Here is a 24,228-nt window from a genome sequence, read left to right as displayed (position 1 = left end):
TACGGAAATATTGAAGTGTTTGTTTTTCCTCAAATGCTGTAGGGGAGTGGAATGGTAGATAAATAGGTTGAGGGTGGTTCTCTGAACCCTCTGCCAGCATTCAATTGTGAATTACAGACTAGTCATGCAGATATAGATAATGTAGATAGGCTTTCAATATTGTGCACCTATTCTCTAATTTTATACATTGCTCAAATACTTTCGTGGCGCTTTGGAGTGACCCCTTTAAAATAAAAATTTACCAGTCTTCTTAATATGTATTTTGGTAATGAGGTTGATAAGAAGTTACAACAATACTTTCTTATTACTCCCCAGTTTTGGGTTTTATTAATGAACAAAATCGCCACAGTGTTCCACAACAATTACGGGTTGAAGTTTCCTGCTGATGGAACCAATATGATTTTCTGTGTTTCTGAGCATACAGGTTGTGTACGCTGTTTGGAGTCTGGTGTATGCTGAATCAAATGTTTTTATTGTTGTGATCTTCCATCTGAAGATTGGTTTCATGGAGTTGCCCATGCTAGCCTATCCTGTGTGACCCTCTTCACCTCTGCGTAACTACTACAGCGTATAATAACTTGAACTTGCTTACTGCAGTCAGTTTTTGGTCTCCTACAGTTGTTACCCCCATTATATTCACAGATGACCACATATTGTGGAAATTGCATATTGTAATGTAGGATGCAATAATAACGTACGGAAAGTTTCTGTTGAAAATTACGAATTATTTAGGAATAAAGCAGATGGCTCCCCAAAATTCAGAAGCACTGTCTCATTGATAGGCACACGAACAAAAGGTTTGTAGAATGAGATTTTCACTGTGCAGTGGAGTGTGCACTGATATGAAACTTCGTGGCAGATTAAAAGTGTGTGCCGGACTAAGAGTCAAACTTGGGACCTTTGCCTTTTGTGGGCAAGTGCTCTACCATCTTAGCTATCCATGCATGACTCACGACCCGTACTCACAGCTTTACTTCCACCAGTACCTCGTCTTCTACCTTCCAAGCTAAAAGGTACGTTGCTTGGCGAGCTTCCAGAATGCACTTTCTTTTTCTAGCTGTAGGGAAAACATGCGCGCGCGTGCACACACACACACACACACACACACACACACACACACACACTCACTCACATGCACATGCATGTCTCCTTATGCTGTGGTCGCTCAACTGCCAGCTCTTTACTGGCCCATGGTGAGTGTTCTGGAGTGAGGTAGGGCTTTAGAGTGGGGTAGGATGGGGTGGGTTGAGGCAATGTGAGGGATGGAGAGAGATGGGAGGGGTTTGGAGGGCAGCATTTAGTGGCTCGTGGGAGAGTGGGGAGCCATCTGTGGGTTAGCTAGGGGTGCAGGTAGAGGGGTCAGGCGACAGACAGCTGGGCACTCATATAGACTAGGGTGTGACATGAGATAACAGCACACAACTAGCTGATTGGGAAGGGGGGAGAGGGGGGGGGAGGGGGGGCAGGGGCGTGTGTGTGTGTGTGGGGGGGGGGGGGGGAGGGGGCTGGTAGTTAACTTGGATTTAGGCCAGGAAGCAAAGGATGTGCTGTAAGTATGGCTACGAAAGTTGAGTATTCTTAAATAAGATCAGCTGGTGGCAATGTATTGGAAAGTAACTGGCACACAAAGTGCAATTTTGGCTCCTTTTTCTTTGTGAATTTTAAATAGTCTGCAGAGCAAATTGAATTAGGAGGATCAGGCATTTGTGTGGGTCTAGGAAAGTAAATTGTAGAGCCAGATAAAAGGCGCGCAAGACAGGAGGGGTACTACTGCTCATCACTGCTGTATCGTGCTACTAGTACATGTCAGTGTGAGTGCACCGAGAGTGGTGTTGCCGTACATGCGTCTTTAAATTGGTCACCCACTGATCATTGCAGGCTGGCTGCTGGATTCTGTCTCTGGGAGCCAAGCGTGTGGCGCGGTCGCTGCCATGCCATCTGCTGGTGACTCGCACATATATTAGTGTGGAACAGTGCTGACTGATTCTCTGTGTGATTCTAGTTTGTAATGTGCACATCAGTGTTCTGTGTCTTGTTGAGTCCTTAGAGGCATATTGTTCGGAGGTTATTATTAAAGCCATATTTGTGCGACATGGATCACACTTCAGTATTACTTGGTTATTACATCACCACAAACATATGGACCGGGAATGTACATGCTTTGACAGTTTGCTACGTCTCTCTCTTCTAGGACTGACATGGTAGCTGCCTTGCATTTCTTAATGACTCTGACCTTGTCAACCACAAACCGAATCTTAGTACAGTCATGATTTCCCTGAAGAGATTACATGACAGCAGAGACTTGTAAAATTGTGTTACCCATTTCTCTAGCCAGTGAAGATTCATTCTGTACCTTCAGATACAGTGTCATGTAGGAGTAGAACAGCAAGAAATACGTAGCTCCTCTAACCGTAATGACAGTTTATCACCTCCCAACACTACATGTGCCAATGTTTCAGTGCATTTTTGAATATGTTTGTTAACAGATTCATCAACACAACAAAAATTTACGATCTCAGTAGCAGCTTATTTCTTAACTCATACTTTACTATTCACCAGAATCTTCATCGCTGCTCTTTGATTCGTCAGAGCTCCCTGCCGTACTTTGTTTTATTTCATAGTCAGAATTAGGTGAAATACCACCTACCGTATTTACTCAAATCTAAGCTGCACTCAAACCTGAAAAATGAGACTCGAAATAAAGGAAGGAAAAAAAAAATTCCCGAATCTAAGCCGCACCTGAAATTTGAGACTCGAAGTTCAAGGGGAGAGAAAAGTTTTAGGCTGCACCTCCAAATCGAAACAAAGTCGGTCCATTGTAATATGAGACACAATTTAGGTCGAATGAATGACGATACAGCTACAGTAGTTTGGTTCGAGTCGTAAGCTTAGCACTTAAGCTTTACCAGGTAGCCTTTGCTGTGCGTCAGGCCCTTCGTCCGTATTTATACTGGTACCCTTCCTTTTTCACGTGCTTCGTCTGGTTTGAATCAATTGCTTATTTTGCTTTGATCTGATAAGTGCCGTTTTCCTTGTTATAGGCGTTTATGTCACTCTAAGCTGAAAATACATTACTGTACTGTGTCATGCATTGTTTGTCGCATTCTGATAGTGCGTGTTTGCGGCCTGTCGTCACTCGCGGCATGGCTTGCTTTTATGCACGCTACCACCGCCTACAATTAAAAAAAAAAAAAAAAAAAAAGAGAGAGAAATCATCTCATTAGCGAAACAATGGCAAGAGACTATTTGTTGTTACTTACACTGCTGCTTTCTTTGATAATGATCAACAAGAACCAAATAATAGACTGCGTATGATAGAACATGTTCTGAACGAGAGTTAGGCGAAAATTTATCTCCGTTTGAAAATCTTTGCGGCCGCTTCTTTAGTACATCAAATTCTGCACAGAAATTAGAGTCATCTTAGATTTAAAAATCTAGTCAGTTGCCGTGCTTCAGTTCTGACTGTATCACTATTAGGCATAAGAATAATACGAATATAAACATGACACCATACGTATATTCTTCCACATTTGCTGTTGTCTCACTCTAGTTTCGTAGTTTATTAGGCAGACAGGATTTAAATAAGATAGCAGCAAACACGAAAGAATACGTGGCAACATGTTTATATTCGTATTACTCTTATGATGAAGAGAATACTGCATGTGATTCACATTTCATCAGGTTCCTATAAGCAACCATCTCTTCTCACAGGTAGGAAAAAATTCAGAACGTAGAGTTGGCCATATTGACAAACATCTGAAACAGTCTTGCCAGTCGGATTTTCGTAATACATTGAAGTTCTGCTACATTCGAAGATGAACAATACGGAATTTATATTTACTTCGTTGGATAATGTGTGAAAATCGTCTTCCACCTTTTTTTTTTAATTTATTTACTGACGCAGAGGTTTTGGCGCAAGTATTTATCTTTGTGCCTACGAAGCATGCCTGTGTTGCGCTACATATATTCGACGGCAAAAGTTAGTTGTGGCAGCACCTACCGACATTTTTCAGAACTTCCACTTGCTTTGCACTCGATTCTAAGCCGCAGGCGGTTTTTTGGATTACAAAAACCAGAAAAAATGGTGCTTACATTTGAGTAAATACGGTACATCCTCTCCTTTGGATTCAACTTCTTAAGTATTATCTTTCAAGTCAACACCTGCTAATCTGTGAGACCGAAATGATGAGCCATACTACTCTATTTCACTGTGCCTGTTTGTTTCATTTGTATAACATTTTATTCCATCATAGATGCTGCACTTACAGTTTCATATATGCATTGCAGCAGCAGACACAATAAAAGTAGCAATCAGCAGTGCTTAGTTTGTGAATGGGTAAAAAATATGCCGTTGTCCCAGTTCCACATATCCCCAAAATTTGATTCTGCCAAATTCTGTACTCTCTGAAATCGAATGTTTAATCCAAAGATGAAAGTGAACAAGTTTGATGCAGTATTGCTAATATTGTTTATTACTCATCTTGCTGGATGAAGTGCATACTGTGTCCTTTCTGAAAGGTTTGCAGAAGTAATGCACATACCAGTTTTCTAAAAACTTACATTGAGATTGTGCTCTCCTTCCTCTTGTACAAATTAGTAGAGCCCTTCGGATTACTCCACAATATGCCTCTTGGCAAGGTGGTAACGACAGTATTATGAAAAGGATAGATTGGCACTCACTGTATAGTGTAGATGTTGTGTTGCAGGCAGGGGAAAAAAAAAAAAAATACACCACCCATTAAACACGTAAGCTTTTGGTGCAAACCTCCCCCCCCCCCCCCTTTCCCACACACACACGCACACACACACACACACACACACACACACACACACACACACACACACACACACACACACACATGCGCGCAAATGCAGATCACACATACATGACCACGGTCTCTGGCTGCTAGGGCCAGACTGGGAGCAACTGCGCATCATGGGAGAAACAACAGTCATATGTGTGTGTGTGTGTGTGTGTGTGTGTGTGTGTGTGTGTGTGTGTATGTGTGTTTTGTCCACTTACGAAGAAGACTTTCTGATCGAATGCTTACGTGTTTAGTAGTCTTTTTGTTGTGCTTGTCTGTGACCTAACATTTCCTGTGTACAGTGAATAGCAATGGATCTTTTTTATAATATGGTCATTATTCCAGCCTAGATTTTCTATTGTTTGTTTCCTTTTAAGACCTTATAGAGACAGTTACTGACAATTTCTTTTTTCTTATTGGAGAAAAGTAAAACCATATGGGGGCAGACGTAGATTGTGAATGAATATGGAATAGAGTATTTTTATTCTCCCTGTATGCAGTGTCAATAACGTCACCTCACACACTTCATTTCTGGCAGCACCTCCTCCTCAACACATGACTGTCCCCCACCACCTCACCATAGTCTTCAAGTTACATCCTATAGCACTTCTGGGTGGACAAATAGATGAAGGATGTAGTTTAAAACAGTATAACTAAACTTAAAAGCCGAACTGCCCTTTTATAGAGCCTGCCATCATTATTTAAACATACTAAACAACATCAAAACAGTCAAAAGAAATTGTTTTTCAAAAGAGCAGAAAATTGTAGTGAAATTCATGAAAGGATTGTTTTAAATTGTTATATCTTAAATCTGTCAGCATTTCCCAAGATTTTCTGGCTTAATTAAGACTAGGTCATGCCACCACAGTGGTCAAACAGTGGACTTGCCTTCGAGAGGACCCGAGTCCCACCGGGCCACCAAAATTTGGGTTTTCCTTGATTTCCCTAAATGATTTAAGACAAGTTCTGGGATGGTTCCTTTGAAAAAGATGACATTCAGCTGAGGAAGCTACACAGTGCTGGTGGAAGCACGAGTATTTCAGAGCACACCATCCATTGCACATTGTTAAACATAGGGCTCTGCTGCAGACAACCCCTGTATGTTCCCATGTTGACAACACAGTTGAATTACAATTTCTGTGGCTCAGGAGCATTGAGATTGGGCAGTGAATCAATAGAAATGTGTCATCTGGTTGAATCATTCGAGTTTCGCATTACACCTGCGTGACGGTTTTGTGCACATACACTGTCAACAGAGTGAATTGGTGCTTGAAAGGTGCACTTTGCTACAGACTTAGGCCAGTGGGAGCAATATTATGCTATGGAGGACATTCACCTGGTCTTCTATGGGTCCTGTGGTAGTAACTGAAGGCTCCATAACAGCTTTGTTCTGTGTGAACATTATTGTGCACTGTCCGCACCCTGTCCCTAATGAAGGTGACATGTTTCAACAATATGACTTTCAGTGTCACGAGGCCAGAATCAAATTCACCCCTTCTGAATCTGATGGAATACATCTGCAATGCTATCAGATACCAGTTCTGCACCCAGAAACCACTGATCTGCAATTTATGGGAATTACATGACCTGTGCTTAGACATGCGGTGCTGCATAATGCTGGGAACATACCTCACATAATGCTGGGAACATACCTGAAATTTGTTGAACTTGTCCCACACAAAATCACTGCTGTATTGTGTTCCAACAGTGGACAAACACATTATCAAACATGAGGTCATAGTGTTTTGTCTCATCAGTTTATATATTCAATGCTTGAATGAAAGGTGTGCTCTTTTCCTTTTTTCTGCCATTGCGTGTATGTGTAAAGCAGGATGTTCTACCATTTGGGCTTGTTTATATGATGGCTGTCAGTATTACCACCTGCACAGATACTAAATGCTCCTTTTGTGAAGACCTTTTATCTTGAGAACACTTTTAACTTTGTTTCACAAATGGCAGCACAGTTTCAAGAAAGCTTCTTAATTTCATGTAATAGTTAAAATAATACCTTCAGCAAAAGATGTGTGCATTGGAGTGGGGAAAAAGATTGAAGATGTATGTAGTTTAATTTTCATAAATTGTTAAGAAGGTTAACAGCTTGGCATGCTAAGATAAATTCAGACATTCTCTAAAAAGAGAGAAAAAGATTAATTTAACAGAATCAGTGAGGTATACAAATATAACAACAGACTTGTAGAACCATTATTTTGTAGGTTAGATTAGATTAGATTCAGCTTTTGTTCCAAGACCCAAAACATGAGACGATTCTCATGGGTGAGTAACATGCCAGAAAGTATAACATAAAAAATATAAAACATTTGAATACCCTGATCATTTGTCAGGAGATTGTCAAACTAGGTGAATACAATACAAACTGGAACAGCTAATATTTTCAGAATTGATACGCTGTCAGACTGAAACATTGTTATGCACTATTAATAAATTTATCAAACAAAAAGTACATAATCTTGACTGTTATGGCAAAGTGCTCTCAGAACTGAAATCTAACAGACATTCTTATTTAAGCTGGCCTAACAGCCACTGTTAAGATATTCATCTATCGAGTAGGATGAGTTATCTATCAAAAAGTCTTTCAAACTCTGTTTAAACCATGCTTTATCTGATACCAAGTTTTTAATGGTGTCTTTCTTCCACAGATAAATTGTGTTGTAATGCGAAGTTTTAATGAAGATGAAGTGTGCAGTTTTGTGGAGTTAACAAAAGAGAAAAATGTTGATGTAAGATTTATCGAGTACATGCCTTTCAGCGGCAACAAATGGAATGATGGGAAGATGGTCTCATTTTGTGAAATGCTCCAAATAATTAGAAAGCAGTGGCCTAATTTTGATCCTCTTCCCAATGGGCCCAATGATACCTCAAAGGTACGTGCAGTATTACGTATGAACATACATTGAAAATAATTTAATGTTTATGACTTACTACCAATCACAAGAATACTTGACATCTGCTGGTGGTATGAGAGATAGACTGGTTTAGTTACATATTTCTCATCCCATTCAGTAAGTCTGTCCTGGCCTGGGTTTCTCTGCAGCTTTTCTGCAACTCTCCCCATTTCCTAAACCTTGACAATCCTTTTCTTTCTTCCCTTTTCCTTCCCCTTATTGTTTCTGCCAGAAGAAGAAGCCACTGGCTCCGAAAGCTTACACATTTCCATAACTTTAAGGGGAGTTAGAAGGGGAAAACATTCTTTTTCACTTTTTCGGGTTTTTATCTGATTATAAAATTTGCCATTTTCCAAATAAAATGATATGTATATTACTTATAAACTTGTGTGAGAAGTATTTCATTTTATTTTCTAAAATATAATATACACCAGTTGAAAATGTTAAAATTTTTACATGCATTACTTCAAGACCTAATAAAATCGGTAATTTTTTATATACAGGGTAGTCCATTGATCGTGACCGGGCCAAATATCTCACGAAATAAGTGTCAAACGAAAAAACTACAAAGAACGAAATTTGTCTAGCTCGAAGGGGGAAACCAGCTGGCGCAATGGTTGGCCTGCTATAAGGCGCTGCCATAGCTCAAACTGATATCAACTGTGTTTTTTAAAATAGGAACCCCATTTTTTATTACATATTCGTGTAATACATAAAGAAATATGAATGTTTTAGTTGGACCACTTTTTTCAGTTTGTGATAGATGGCACTGTAATAGTCACAAACATATGTCTCATAATTTTAGACGAACAGTTGGTAACAGGTAGGTTTTTTAAATTAAAATACAGAACCTAGGTACATTTGAACATTTTATTTCGGTTGTTCCAATGTGATACATGTACCTTTGTGAACTTATCATTTGTGAGAACGCATGCTGTTACGGCGTGATTACCTGTGAATACCACATTAATGCAATAAATGCTCAAAATGATGTCTGTCAACCTCAATGCCTTTGGCAATACGTGTAATGACATTCCTCTCAACAGTGAGTAGTTTGCCTTCCGTAATGTTCGCACATGCATTGATAATGTACTGACACATGTTGTCAGGCATTGTCGGTGGATCACGATAGCAAATATCCTTCAACTTTCCCCACAGAAAGAAATCCGGGGACGTCAGATCCGGTGAACGTGCGGGCCATGGTATGGTGCTTTGACGACCAATCCACCTGTCATGAAATGTGCTATTCAATACTGCTTCAACCGCACGCAAACTATGTGCCGGACATCCATCATGTTGGAAGTACATCGCCATTCTGTCATGCAGTGAAACATCTTGTAGTAACATTGGTAGAACATTACGCAGGAAATCTGCATACATTGCACCATTTAGATTGCCATGGATAAAATGGGGGCCAATTAACCTTCCTCCCTTAATGCCACACCATACATTAACTTGCCAAGGTCGCTGCTGTTCCACTTGTCGCTGCCATCGTAGATTTTCCGTTGTCCAATAGTGCATATTATGGCGGTTTAGGTTACCGCTGTTGGTGAATGATGCTTCATCGCTAAATAGAACACATGCAAAAAATCTTTCATCGTCTCGTAATTTCTCTTGTGCCCAGTGGCAGAACTGTTCATGACATTCAAAGTCATTGGCATGCAATTCCTGGTGCATTGAAATATGGTACGGGTGCAATCAATGTTGATGTAGCATTCTCAACACCGACGTTTTTGAGATTCCCAATTCTCGCGCAATTTGTCTGCTACTGATGTGAGGATTAGCTGCCCCAGCAGCTAAGACATCTACTAGGGCATCATCATTTGTTGCAGGTTGTGGTTGGTGTTCCACATGTGGCTGGACACTTCCTGTTTCCTTAAATAATGTAACTATCCGGCGAATGGTCCCGACACTTCAATGATGTTGTCCAGGATACCGAGCAGCATACATAGCACACGCCCCTTGGGCATTTTGATCACAATAGCCATACATCAACACGATACCGACCTTTTCCGCAATTGGTAAACGGTCCATTTTAACACGGGTAATGTATCACGAAGCAAATACCGTCCGCACTGGCGGAAAGTTATGTGATACTACATACTTATATGTTTGTGACTATTACAGCAGCTGGCCGAAGTGGCCGAGCGGTGCTAGGCGCTACAGTCTGGAAACGCACGACCGCTGCGGTCGCAGGTTCGAATCCTGCCTTGGGCATGGATGTGTGTAATGTCCTTAGGTTAGTTGGGTTTAAGTAGTTTTAAGTTCTAGGGGACTGATGACCTCAGAAGTTAAGTCCCATAGTGCTCAGAGCCATTTGAACCATTTTTGACTATTACAGCTTCATCTATCCCAAAGTGAAAAAGGGGTCCAGCTAAAACATTCACATTTCTTTACGTACTACATGAATATGTAATAAAAAATGGGGGCTCCTATTTTTAAAAAATGCAGTTGATATGAGTTTGACCTATGGCAGTGCCATTTAGCAGGCCAACCATAGCGCCATCTGGTTTCTCCCTTCAAGCTAGACGAATTTCGTTCTTTGTAGTTTTTTCATTTCATGCTTATTTCGTGAGATATTTGGCCCGGTCACTATCAATGGACTACCCTGTAGAAAGCTGTGGATTGCTGTGTTATAAAGGTTAAATTATGTGTTTGCATTGGTAGCACTGTCAAAAATAGTATCGTATCTTTTCATAGTATAAACATGCTTTGTATATCAAAGTGCTAACGTTTTTCCGAGGAGAAGTGATGAATAGACTGGTAAATCTCTCAAAAAGTATGACTCCAAAATGAAGTGTTTTTAAGAAATGTGGGTTTCATGGTAATAAATTTTTGAATAAAGAGAAACATTGTGTTCAGCATGTGGTGTGTGAAGTTGCAGACAATGAAATACTGGCAAACTCATGAGTATCTAGCGAAACACCCATTAGTGCTTCGAAGATTAAAATAAAACATAGTGATAACACAGTTATCTCAAAACAAAACTCATGTAAACGGTAGGTTAGGTTATATTCTGATACATTTACACATCCTAACAGGGGTGTTATGTGAATGTGTGTGCTGTATGTATGTGGAGGGCCAGTTAGTTTACATGAAGACATTGAGGTATCAAATGGACTAGCCAGGAAACTTACCATTAATTCTGCCATTTGTAAATACACTCATTCATTTTGGAATTCTGATAAGTGTAAAGATAATTATTTTGACGTAAATGTTAGGTGGTTTTATGGATTGAGAGCTATTGGCAAAGGACACACTGCAGCAGAAACAATGTGTGTCGTGATGTATATGCCACGCCCACTTTGTAAAATGGACAAGTATGCAGGATTTATTGGAGCTGCTGTGAAATCCACTGCATGTGAGTCAATTAAGGGTGCTACAAATGAAGCTGCTGAAATAAACGATGGTATGATTGTCATATCAGTAGCTTTTGGGGCACTTGGTAGAAGCGCAGCTGCAGTTCTAAGAATTCTGTTGCTACAGTGACCAGTGTTGATACTGGAAAGCTAATAGATTTCCAGATTTTAACCAAACATTGTTATAAGTATAAATCAGGGAATGAAGAAGGGCATATCTGTGACAGAAATTATGAAGGACAACTAGTCGTACGGAGGCCTGTGCAGCTGTTGAAATTTATAATCGATCTGTAAACTAAAGGGGAGTGTGTTACACTAAGTTCTTAGGTTATGCAGACTCAAATGCATATAACAGTGTAGTAGCCACTCAGCCTTATGGTGAGAAGCTTATCACAGAACTGGAATGTGTTGCTCATGTCCAGAAGAGGATGGATACCAGATTGAGGAAGTTGAAACAAAGTTTGAGAGACAAGAAACTTTCAGGTGGTAAGACCATAAGAAGCAGGCTGACAGACAACATGATTGATGAACTACAACAGTATTATGAGATTGCCATTAGAAATAATACTGAGGATTTGTTGAAAATGAAGCAGGCAGTATGGGCTACCTTCTTCCAGAGACTGTCAGCTGATGATAAACCAGTACACCATCTTTGCCCTCCTAGATCTGGTTCATGGTGCAATTACCGCAATGCCCAGTACTCAAACAGGTCATACAGCCATAAACATTCTATCCCAGCAGCAGTTGTGGATATCATAAAACCTGTTTACAGAGACCTGGCAATCCTGAATTATTGAAGAAGTGTCTGCATTGTCAGACTCAAAATCCCAGTGAGTCGTTCAATAATCTTATTGTGTCAGTGTCGTTGTAACTGCCATCTGCGTCACGTCTGCTGTGCAGCGAGCTATGCTAATTGAAGTATTAACTCTATTTTTCTTACTTGTCACTTCCTTTTCCGTGTGTTTTTGCTTTTAGGAAGCTTTAATTGTCGGGTGCTAGTAATAGTGTTCCATAGATTTCGTGTTTGTTTTGAATACAGTCAGAGAGAGTCCGTTTAGTCAGCCATAGTGCCAGTAGTGCTAGTGTTTGTTTTCAATACAGTCCAGAGACAGGTAGTGCTATTTTCATTGTTTTCTACAGGAAGTGTCTAGTAACCACAGTTTAGTCAACTATCAGCCGCCTTTAGTGAATTAGCAGTCTAGTTATAAGTTGATTAACTCTCTACAGTAAATTGATTTCTTATGATGGATAGGATGTGTGACTGCTGTGTACGGACACAGGAGGAGCTGGCCACTGTTCGCAAACAGCTGAATGTGTTGAAGCCGCGGTTAGCCATCTTCAGGCTGCTGCCTCAGAGTGTAGCGGCAGTGGGGAGTCTGGTGCTTTGCATGGTACACACCAGGTGTTACATTACATGCTTCACCCACTGACCCTGCTGTCAAGACATCTTTGCGGCTACCGGGCACGGTTGGGCCACCCTCTTCCCAAGGGGAGTGGCGGGTTCAGCGGCATTCGCGGCGCATGAGGCGGAGGGTCAGTGTGGAGGCTGGCCGTGTGGCATCGCCCGTTCTGCCTGTGAGTGGACATGTGGCCACTCCTTCAGCAAGGTCCGAGGAGGCACATGGGGGGAGGGGTATATTAGTTATTGGGAGCTCCAACGTTAGGCGGGTGATGGAGCCCCTTAGGGAAATAGCGGAAAGGTCGGGGAAGAAGGTCAGTGTTCACTCTGTCTGCTTGCCGGGGGTCTCATCCGAGATGTGGAGGAGGCCGTGCTGGCAGTGATAGAGAGCACTGGGTGCACCCGACTGCAAATTGTTGCTCATGTCGGCACCAATGACTCCTGCCGTCTGGGTTCAGAGGTCATCCTCAGTTCGTACAGGCAGTTAGCGGAGTTGGTGTAGGCGGAAAGCCTCGCGGGGTGGAATCTGAGCTAGCTACTTGTTGTATCGTTCCCAGAACCGATAGTGGTCCTCTGGTTTGGAGCCGAGTGGAAGGCTTAAACCAGGGGCTCAGACGATTCTGCGGAGATCTGGGGTGCAAATTTCTTGACCTCCGCTATCGGGTGCAGAAATGTAGGGTCCCCCGGAATAGGTCACGCGTGCACTACATGCAGGAAGCGGCTACAAGGGTAGCGGAGTATGTGTGGAGTGCACATGTGGGTTTTTTAAGTTAGAGAACTCCCTCCCTAGGCCCGACAAGACACCTCCTGAGATGCGGCAAGGTAGGAGTAGACAAAATGCAGCAGGGAATAACAATATTAATGTGCTAATAGTAAACTGCAGGAGCGTCTATAGAAAGGTCCCAGAACTGCTCTCATTAATAAACGGTCACAATGCCCACATAGTACTAGGGACAGAAAGTAGGCTGAAACCAGATGTAAACAGTAATGAAATTCTAAACTCAGATTGGAATGTATACCGCAGAGACAGGCTGGACAGTGAAGGGGGAGGCATGTTTAATGCGATAAGAAGTGCAATAGTATCGAAGGAAATTGATGGAGATCCGAAATGTGAAATAATTTGGGTGAAGGTCATGGTTAAAGCAGGCTCAGACATGGTAATTGGATGTCTCTATAGGCCCCCTGGCTCAGCAGCTGTTGTGGCTGAGCACCTGAAGGATAATTTGGAAAATATTTCGAGTAGATCTGCCCACCATGTTATAGTTCTGGGTGGAGATTTTAATTTGCCGGATATAGACTGGGAGACTCAAACTTTCATAATGGGTGGCAGGGACAAAGAATCCAGTGAAATTTTTTAAGAGCTTTATCTGATAACTACCTTGAGCAGTTAAACAGAGAACTGACTCGTGGCGATAACATATTAGACCTTCTAGTGACAAACAGACCCGAACTATTTGATACAATTAACGCAGAACAGGGAATCAGCGATCATAAAGCGGTTACTGCAGCGATGATTTCAGCCGTAAATAGAAATATTAAAAAAAGGTACGAAGATTTTTCTGGTTAGCAAAAGTGACAAAAATCAGATATCAGAGTACCTAATGCCTCAACACAAAAGTTTTGTTTTAAGTACAGATAGTGTTGAGGATCAGTGGACAAAGTTCAAAACCATCGTACAATATGCGTTAGATGAGTATGTGCCAAGCAAGATCGTAAGAGATGGAAAAGAGCCAGCTTGGTACAACAACCGAGTTAGAAAACTGCTGCGGAAGCAAAGGGAACTTCACAGCAAACATAAACGTAGCCAACACCTTGCAGACAAACAAAAATTACGTGAAGTGAAATGTAATATGAGGAGGGCCATGCGAGAGGCGTTAAATGAATTCGAAAGTAAAGTTCTATGTACTGACTTGGCAGAAAATCCTAAGAAATTTTGCTCTTATGTCAAAGCGGTAGGTGGATCAAAACAAAATGTCCAGACACTCTGTGACCAAAAAGGTACTGAAACAGAGGATGATGGACTGAAGGCTGAAATACTAAATGTCTTTTTCCAAAGCTGTTTCACAGAGGAAGATTGCACTGTAGTTCCTTCTCTAGATTGTCGCACAGATGACAAAATGGTAGATATTGAAATAGATGACAGAGGGATAGAGAAACAATTAAAATCACTCAAAAGAGGGAAGGCCGCTGACCTGATGGGATACCAGTTCAATTTTACACAGAGTATGCGAAGGAACTTACACCCCTTCTTGCAGCAGTGTACCGTAGGTCTCTACAAGAGCGTAGCATTCCAAAGAATTGGAAAAGGGCGCAGGTCATCCCCGTTTTCAAGAAGGGACGTCGAACAGATGTGCAGAACTATAGACCTATATCTCTAATGTCGATCAGTTGTAGAATTTCAGAACATGTATTATGTTCGAGTATTATGATTTTTCTGTAAACTAGAAATCTACTCTGTAGGAATCAGCATGGGTTTCGAAAAAGACGATCGTGTGAAACCCAGCTCGCACTATTCGTCCACGAGACTCAGAGGGCCATAGACACGGGTTCCCAGGTAGATGCTGTGTTTCTTGACTTCCGCAAGGTGTTCGATACAGTTCCCCGCAATCATTTAATGAACAAAGTAAGAGCATATGGGCTATCAGACCAATTATGTGATTGGATTGAAGAGTTGCTAGATAACAGAACGCAGCCTGTCATTCTCAATGGAGAGAAGTCTTCCAAAGTAAGAGTGATTTCAGGTGTGCTGCAGGGGAGTGTCGTAGGACCGTTGCTATTCACAATACACATAAATGACCTTGTGAATGACATCAGAAGTTCACTGAGGCTTTTTGCAGATGATGCTGTGGTATATCGAGAGGTTGCAACAATGGAAAATTGCACTGAAATGCAGGATGATCTGCAGCGAATTGATGCATGGTGCAGGGAATGGCAATCGAATCTCAATGTAGACAAGTGTAATGTGCTGCGAATACATAGAAAGAAAGATCCCATATCATTTAGCTACAATATAGCAGGTCAGCAATTGGAAGCAGTTAATTCCATAAATTATCTGGGAGTATGCATTAGGAGTGATTTAAAATGGAATGATCATATAAAGTTGATCATCGGTAAATCAGATGCCAGACTGAGATTCATTGGAAGAATCCTAAGGAAATGCAATCCAAAAACAAAGGAATTAGGTTACAGTACACTTGTTCCCCCAATGTTTGAATACTGCTCAGCAGTGTGGGATCTGTACCAGATAGGGTTGATAGAAGAGATAGAGAAGATCCAACAGAGAGCAGCATGCTTCGTTATAGGATCATTTAGTAATCATGAAAGCATTACGGAGATGTTAGATAAACTCCAGTGGAAGACTCTGCGGGAGAGACGCTCAGTAGCTCGGTATGGGCTTTTGTTGAAGTTTCGAGAACATACCTTCACTGAGGAGTCAAGCAGTATATTTCTCCCTCCTACGTATATCTCACGAAGAGACCATGAGGATAAAATGAGAGAGATTAGAGCCCGCACAGAGGCATACCGACAATCCTTCTTTCCACGAACAATACGAGACTGGAATAGAAGGGAGAACCAATAGAGGTACTCAAGGTAGCCTACACCATCAGGTGGCTTGAGGAGTATGGATGTAGATGTAGATGTAGACCAAAAAATGTTTTTCTTGTAATGAAGACACTAAAGTGGGGGTCAGTCATGCTGTTATTGCTTTTAATGATGGCAACATTGGTAGAGTGAAAGTGCTACAACATATGGGAATTAATTCTGGAGCAAACTGCATCAGAGAATTTGAAGGGATGGACAAGGTTTGCACTGGTAAAGCAGAGTATGCAGCACAGTTGGCCACTACGGAGTCCAGAAAGAAGAAAACAAAAAAAACTTAAAAAAGATCAAGAGGATGATATACAGTATGGTGCAGGGTGCTTCTGAGTGACTAAAAATAAAATGTTAAGCATGTATTGAGTTACAGTCTATTGAAACTTTAAAAACTCTTCCTGAAAATTTACATTTTCTCTTGCATTTTTCCCTAAATCTCCGAAACTACGGCAAGTAGCAAATTCAAATTTTCAGGGAGTAATGACATATGTATCCTGAGTCTTCTGAACTAAAAGAAAAACATAATGTTATGTATAAATAAAATTATTTAGAATAACATACAAAAAGGTACACAAAATTTTAACTGTGTAATTAAAAAATTGTATTTCCAAAAGCAGTGGCTGAAATGCAATTATTGTAAGACTCAGAACATATAGTTTAATGTCCTGTAAAAGTTTCTTGTCAATGGCTACAGTTGTTCCTGAAGTACAGGAAAGTTAAGTCACTAAATGTAACATTGTCAGGATAGGGCGTTCAAACTCCCCTTAATGCACATTTTCTCCTTCCTCCACTTGGTGAGCAACACATTTATAGTATTTTCACAACAGCAGTACCTATTTTCTTACAATTTCTTTTTGCAGGCATACCATGTCCCGGGCTTCAAGGGACGTGTGGGATTTATTACCTCAATGAGTGAACACTTCTGTGGCACGTGCAACCGTTTACCGATAACAGCTGATGGCAATTTGAAGGTGTGTCTCTTTGGGAATTCAGAGATATCTCTCAGGTGAGTGATGAAACATAGAATAATCATGTCCAAGTGAAAATTCATGCGAGGAAACCATAAAATTACTAGAAGACTGACAGACTGATCAGTATTTTACCTTCAGGAGGTGAAATTCCAAAACTTCTTATAGACACATTTGTTCCTCTTGTCCTCACATTAGTTGTGGAGTCCGAGTGACCTTCCAGACCTTCAGAAACTTATCCCTCTTTCCTCTCTCATGAAGGAACTGATAGTTCCAAATGCTGAGTATAGAATAATACTTTCAAGCTGTTTGCCATGCACATTAGGTATGTGGTTGGTATATGGAAGAGATAAACTGCAGTTAAATCCAGCAGGTATGAAATGAGTAATCTTTTCTTGAAGTTTTCAGCTTGCACCCTCCTCCCTCCCAGACATACAAACCAGATACCTCTAGCTAAATAATTTGTGAGTATATATAATTTGCCTCTGTCAACATCATGTTACACTAACCTATTTGTTAGATTAAATTAAAGGAAAGTAATCAGAACTGGAAATTATGTAAAGACATTTTTAGCTATGTCCCTATGTTGTATTAAAGTTAACACAGTATTTCTGTCCGTGTGATGGTAACTATGATTCGCCAGCCACCGTTGCCGAGCGGTTCTAGGCGCTTCAGTCCAGAACTGCGCGACTGCTACGGTCGCAGGTTTGAATCCTGCCTTGGCTCAGATGTTAAGTCCCATAGTGCCCAGAGCCATTTGAACTGTGATTCATGATTATCAGAGTCTATATGTTCCAAATAAAAATTGGAACTTCATGTGTATAAATGTACAAATTATTAGACAATGGGACCAACAACTGACACTTTTAAATTGATGACTAGACTAAGAGATTAATAATAGGAAAAAAACTGCAAGATACTTGGCGATAAGTTTGTTTCAGGACAAGGTAAGGGGGGTGAGGGGTGGGAAAATCAGCTCTCTCTTTGTGAGCATACCAGAAATCCTTTATCAACCGAAGGTAAAATAAGATATAAAAATACAGGGTCAAACAATTAATTTAAGTATCTTAAAAACCAAATGACTAATAAAATTGGAAGCTAAGAAAAGTAAGTTCGTAGTAAGTAGGGTGAAACACAGGGGGCTGCAACATATTGCCATTGTTGTTTGACTTGTCTATCAAACAAAAAAGAAATGGATCAAAAGAAAATAAAAGTGAGAATGGAAATGTATCAGAAGCAAATAGGAATAAGCAAGGAACATATTCTTTAATAAAAAAAAAAAAAAAGTGACATGTGAGGCAGATGTTCCTACAATTTTATGTTCAAAGCACAGCAGTCTGTGAAAGCAAAATATTTATGACATTGAAAAAAGAAAATCAATGAGTGAAAAGTGTGTGTAGGTGAATTGTGGTGAAAGACTGGATATTGGAACTTCTGTTAGGCTGCCCAGTATTAGTTAACTTGGTAGTAAAGGAGCAAGTTTGCAAGGGCAGATAACTGTTTGGCTACGTAAAATAGAGTGGGAGTATGGAAAAGCTAGTCCAAGATAGGATGAAAAAGATAACAGCAACTTAAAAAATGAATTGATAAGTTACCATGAACCCCATTCCAATCTAGTGAATCCAGTGGTTGACAATATCTTGTGACATTCGCCTATAAGGCTCAAACAATAATTGCTAAATAAAATTACAAAATGTTGACAAAACTGTATCTAAGCTGTCACTCTCTTTTGAAACAAGGGTGTTTAAACCAAGAAACACGCAGGAAAGCAGGGACAACTCGCACACTAGAGGAGGATGGGAAGTATCATTGAAGGAGTGAGCATAAACCGTGTGGAATATGTGTGGTACAAGTAATAGTAAAAAAAAAAAAAAAAAAAAAAAAAAAAAAAACGAAGAAGAGGAAGAGGAAAAGTCTTGATCTGGAAACAAGGGAATAAAAATTTGCCATGTGAAGAGACAATATGATACTGTGCTGATGAGTGTGTACAAGTGGTGATATACAATATACATAGATAAAGGAACTCTGCATTGGGCCCAGAAGACCACGCAATGCTCTTCGAGAGATGTCCTCTACTATAAATCTATGGAGAGTTAGGGGGTCAGTATACAACTCTCCAGGCTGTTATCAACTTCCAGAAGTTGAAGACACTACTTCTCACTTGAGTATCTCCTCAGCTGGAACTACAAGCAGAGTGTACCCTATTCCAGTCTGTCCACCGAGCAGAATTTCCCGGCTCTACAAGGAATTGAACCTGATCGCTTTCTATGGCACGCCTGTGGCATACTGACTGTGTGGCTGTGGCAAGAGTCATAATATACACTTGTGAACAATTGAGTTATAGCTATTCTGTTTATTGGGGAGAGAGTATGTATATAGCCACTGTGAATGAAACAGTTTAGTGTATCATAACTGTAATGTATTCAGACCTCGTACTTGTTGTGTGAGAGCGCAGTGTCTTAGACACTTGTAGTGTTTGTCTTAGCATGTACTAACCGGTGTGCCTTACTTTCTAGTATTTTTAATTGTATATCATTACTGGTGCCTCTGGCACTTTTGTGTTGCAATAGCAATAGCTTGCAATAGCAAACATTGAGTCAACCATGGTTTTTGGATTAGAAGTAGAGGTCAGCTAGGTTGACATTTGGAATAGAGTGATGGGAAGTGGACAATAAGCAGTTATATCGAAGGGTGCATTATTTGATATGTTAAGGTTAATTACAAAATGTGAATTGGAGAATTTTTCACGTTGAGCAGAAGTAACTTTACAGGACCAGGTGTCAAATTACACATGATCAGTGTGAATCCCTATAGTCATCATGAACACTGGCACACAGAATAATTTATAGGTAGCCTTGCTGTATATAAAAAATCAGATTTGTGCTGAACTGTCATGAACAAACTGTCACTTCTCTGGAATAAATAGACTCTGATTTGTTAATTACATCTGTGTAAATGAAAAATATAGGAAAACATAGATTGCTGCTTACTGCAAAGGAGACATGTTACATTGTAGACAGGCACAATTAAAAAGGCACTTACACAAAGCTTTCGGCCACAGCCTTCATCAGCAAAAGAGATACAGAGAAACACACACATTCATACACACAGGCAAGCACATGTCACACACATATGACTGCCAACTCCAGCAGCTTGCCCCTAGCTGCTGGACTTGGCAGTTTTTTTTCTCTGTGTGTGTGCAGGGAAAGATAGATCACTATTTACCATAAAGAAAACAAAGTTGCACCAGGCACAACACACAAGCAATCATTACGTATCCTGTTTCAGACCTCACGCCCTCCTTTTTTAACTTAGCGCGTGCCTTTCGGCTTCCTCTCATTGTGTCTAGGCTGTCTTGTCTAGACACAACAATTTTTGGCGACAAGTCAACGGAAAGGGTCTTGTTCTTTCAAATTGCTTACATTTACTTGTGTCATGGCTTCGCCAGATGTACTGTCCGAATTTTATCACTTGCAGAATCAGCAGACGCAGGCGTTATTGGATGCCCTTGGACGGCTCGTCCAGGGTCAACGTGAACTGCACAACGATGCGGCAGCCACCGCTCTACTACTACCGCAGCCACAACTCGCAGTTGCACTGACTTTTAGGCCGTTTGACCCAGCTAAGGAAACATGGACGGAGTGGTCACGCCAGTTTGGATTTCATCTCGCCGCCTACAGAATTCAAGGTAACGAGCGGCAGCCTCATTTATTGGCATGTGTAGGGGTGCAAACGTACCGTGTGATAGTGAAATTATTTCCCCAATGCGACGTAGCAACTCTGTCCTACGAAGAACTTTTGTCTGCTTTAGATGCCTATTTCAAGGAAACAGTTAATGTAGTTGCAAAAAGGTATACGTTCTTTCGTACAAAACGTACGGCCGGTCAAACTAATAGGGAGTGGGTTGCAACATTGCAAGGCCTACAAGGGATTGTGCTTTTGAGTGTGAATGTGGACTCCCTTATTCAGATACAATGGTCCGTGATGCAATTGCACAGAACGTTTCTGATGTTCGTATATGGGAACAGATTTTGAAACTAGTTAATCCCTCCCTTCAGCAAGTGATAGACATATTAGATAGACAAGACACACTTCACTTTGCTCAGGAATCATTTGCAACTTCGCCAGCCGTGTGTAACATTAACCAGCCCGCCGGGCGCGCTGCACGGCCCGGTAAACTGCCCTCGCGCACGTCCACGCAGCTGCCACTACGCTCTAAACCAGGTGTGCCGCGACAGCATACAACTGCAGTAAAATCATGCCCGCGGTGTGCTACTAGACATTCGTGTGAAAATTGCCCGTCACGCCAAGCTATTTGCTTTTTCTGTAATAAGAAAGGACATGTTCAAAGTGTTTGCCAGAAAAAGCTCAGATCAGACAATCACAACCATTCCAGGCCTTTTGCTTCGCGCCGGAATCGAACCAAGGACACTCAGGCTCGTGGACCTTCGCCCATGGACATTCATGTAGTGAATTCCACCCCGTCCAGTGCCACTTTCTCAAACAGTGACAGTGTTCGTCCCACACAAAGTGTGCGTCGTCGTCGCCGGAAATCACGTCAATTAGCAAGTGATGCTGTACCTGTATCAGTTCAAATTGCACGAGACAGTTGCTCTTGTCGTCAGCAGGACAATAAACTTTTTGTAGATTTGGATTTTAATGGAATGGTCATACCATTCCAGCTCAATACCGGAGCTGCAGTTTCGTTGCTCAATCACGACACGTACAAACAACTGGGCAAACCTCCGTTGCGTGCCGCAAATGTTAAGTTAAATAGTTATTCAGGTCAGAATATCCCCTGTGTTAGGACAGTGCAGCCTTCTTGCAACATACAAGGGACAAACAAAAATTGTCTCATTTTACGTTCTTCGTTCTTCTACTGCAGTGAACTTGTTTGGTTTCGATTTATTTCAGTTGTTTAACATGTCTATAGTAAATCAGGTCCTATCAGTGAATCAGACTGTGCCTTCAGACAGTGTTTCTCGTCTGTGTGAAGAATTTGCAGACATTTTTGCGCCGGGCTTAGGTTGCGCTAAAAACTATGAAGCACATTTGGAACTGAAAGTCAACGGGCAACCGAAATTTTTCAGAGCGTGCAATGTTCCTCACGCATTGCATGATGAGGTTGCAAGAACATTACACAATTTAGAATCACAAGGTGTAATTGAACGTGTGCAGGCTTCTCTCTGGGCCTCACCATTAGTAATTTTGCCCAAACCTTCCGGAAAACTGAGACTTTGTGTGGACTTCAAGGCCACTGTGAATCCACAACTAGTGTTTGCAACTTTTCCATTACCCCGCCTGGAAGATCTTTTTGACAAACTGTGCCCGGGTAAATATTTTTCAAAGTTGGACGTCACAGATGCGTACTTCCAAATACCAGTGGACGAAGAATCCCAGCGCGTCTTGGTGGTTAACACGCATCTTGGTTTGTACCGATTCAAAAGACTGCCATTCGGGTGTGCATCCGCCCCTGCATTGTTTCAGCAATATTTACAAACTGTTTGTGCATCAGTCCCAACTGCTGCGAACTATCTGGACGATATTGTGATCTCCGGAAAGACAGCAGACGAGCATTTAGCACACCTACGAACATTATTTCAGGTATTGCGACAAAATGGTCTTCGCTTGCGGAAGGACAAATGTGTGTTTTTTGCTCGTGACTTACCATACCTGGGACATGTCATCAATGCCCAAGGCATACATCCGAGTCCAGAGCACCTCCGTGCCATACAAGACTTGCCTTTGCCGCAGAATTTGAAGCAGCTACAGAGTGTGTTGGGTAAAATTAACTATTATCATCGCTTTCTGCGCAATGCCTCTTCCATTTCAGCTACGATTCATAGCTTACGCCGTAAGGGTGTTCCGTTCGTCTGGACGACGGAATGCGAACGCGCCTTTCGCCAGTTGAAATCGGCGTTGCTTTCTAATACTTGCCTTACGCCATTCAATCCCCAGAAACCCCTTTTGTTGATGGTAGATGCATCGGATTTCGGGATCGGTGCTGTGCTTGCGCACAAAGATGGGTCGCATGATCGCCCTATTGCCTTTGCATCCAAATTGCTCTCGTCTGCGCAAAGAAATTATTCACAGATAGCGAAAGAAGCTTTGGCTCTCGTGTTTGGTGTTACTAAGTTCCATGATTTCTTGTATGGTCGTCACTTTACCATCATCACAGACCACAAACCTTTGATGTCGCTTTTTCATCCGAACAAGCCTGTACCTCCGCGTACAGCGCAGAAATTCATTCGCTGGTCTATTTTCCTCTCGCAGTACCGCTACGATATCTTGTATCGGTCCACTGCTAAGCACGGAAACTCCGATGCGTTGTCCCGTTTGCCTGTTGCTGAGGATAGAGCATTCGATTCTTCTGAACTTGCTTGCATGTTCATTGATTCGGAAACCGATGACGTGGTCGACTCGTTTCCGATTGATTTTCGTCGTGTAGCTACAGCCACAGCTGCTGACCCGGTCCTTGCTACCGTTTTGCATTTTGTTGCTACGCAATGGCCTTTGTCAAAGTCTCGGATCGAGGATCCGTTGGTTTGCTGATTTTTTGCTCACAAGGAGAGACTTTTTGTTCGACGCGGTGTTTTGTTGTTGCGTTCTGATAATGATCAGTCCAGAATCGTGGTCCCACGTTCGTTACAGTCCTCTGTTTTACGGCTTCTTCACCGAGGACATTGGGGTATAGTGCAAACGAAACAACTTCCTCGTCAGCACTGTACTTGGTTCGGAATCGATGCTGCAGATTACGAATATGTGTTCTTCTTGCGTGGCGTGTGCCAAAGAACAATCCGCACTGCCGCGGAAAGTCTTTGCATGGCCAAGAGCCACTTCCCCTTGGCAACGCTTGCACATCGATTTTGCTGGTCCATTCTGGTATGCTCGGTGGTTTGTTCTGGTAGATGCCTTCAGTAATTTTCCTTTTGTTGTCCGGATGTCTTCCACGACATCAACTGCCACCATCCAAGGGTTGTCTGCATCTTTTGCATTGAAGGTCTTCCGCAGACTATTGTTTCCGACAATGGCTCACAATTCATGTCCGCAGAATTTCAGTCATTCTGCCAGGCCAATGGTATTCAACATCTGACATCCGCGCCGTTTTCGCCTCAGTCAAACGGTGCCGCTGAACGATTGGTCCGGACTTTCAAGTCACAGATGTTGAAGTTGAAAGAGTCGCATTCTCGGGAGGACGCG

The 24,228-nt window shown here is 41.6% G+C and overlaps 1 protein-coding gene across 1 annotated transcript in view; it reads left to right on the top strand.

The window, feature by feature from the left end:
• Positions 1–24,228, top strand: part of LOC126440351 (molybdenum cofactor biosynthesis protein 1-like) — a 383,691-nt gene that overhangs the window by 6,405 nt on the left and 353,058 nt on the right. The window contains exons 2-3 of the mRNA XM_050090639.1: positions 7,463–7,687; positions 16,921–17,066. Of these exons, the coding sequence (XP_049946596.1) occupies positions 7,463–7,687; positions 16,921–17,066 (371 nt within the window). The remainder of the gene's footprint in view (positions 1–7,462; positions 7,688–16,920; positions 17,067–24,228) is intronic.

This window comes from Schistocerca serialis, unplaced genomic scaffold (genome assembly GCF_023864345.2).
Source record: "Schistocerca serialis cubense isolate TAMUIC-IGC-003099 unplaced genomic scaffold, iqSchSeri2.2 HiC_scaffold_1362, whole genome shotgun sequence".
Taxonomy (NCBI): domain Eukaryota; kingdom Metazoa; phylum Arthropoda; class Insecta; order Orthoptera; family Acrididae; genus Schistocerca; species Schistocerca serialis.
Note: the sequence above shows the minus strand (reverse complement) of the source record. Positions and strands in the feature narration are given on the sequence as shown.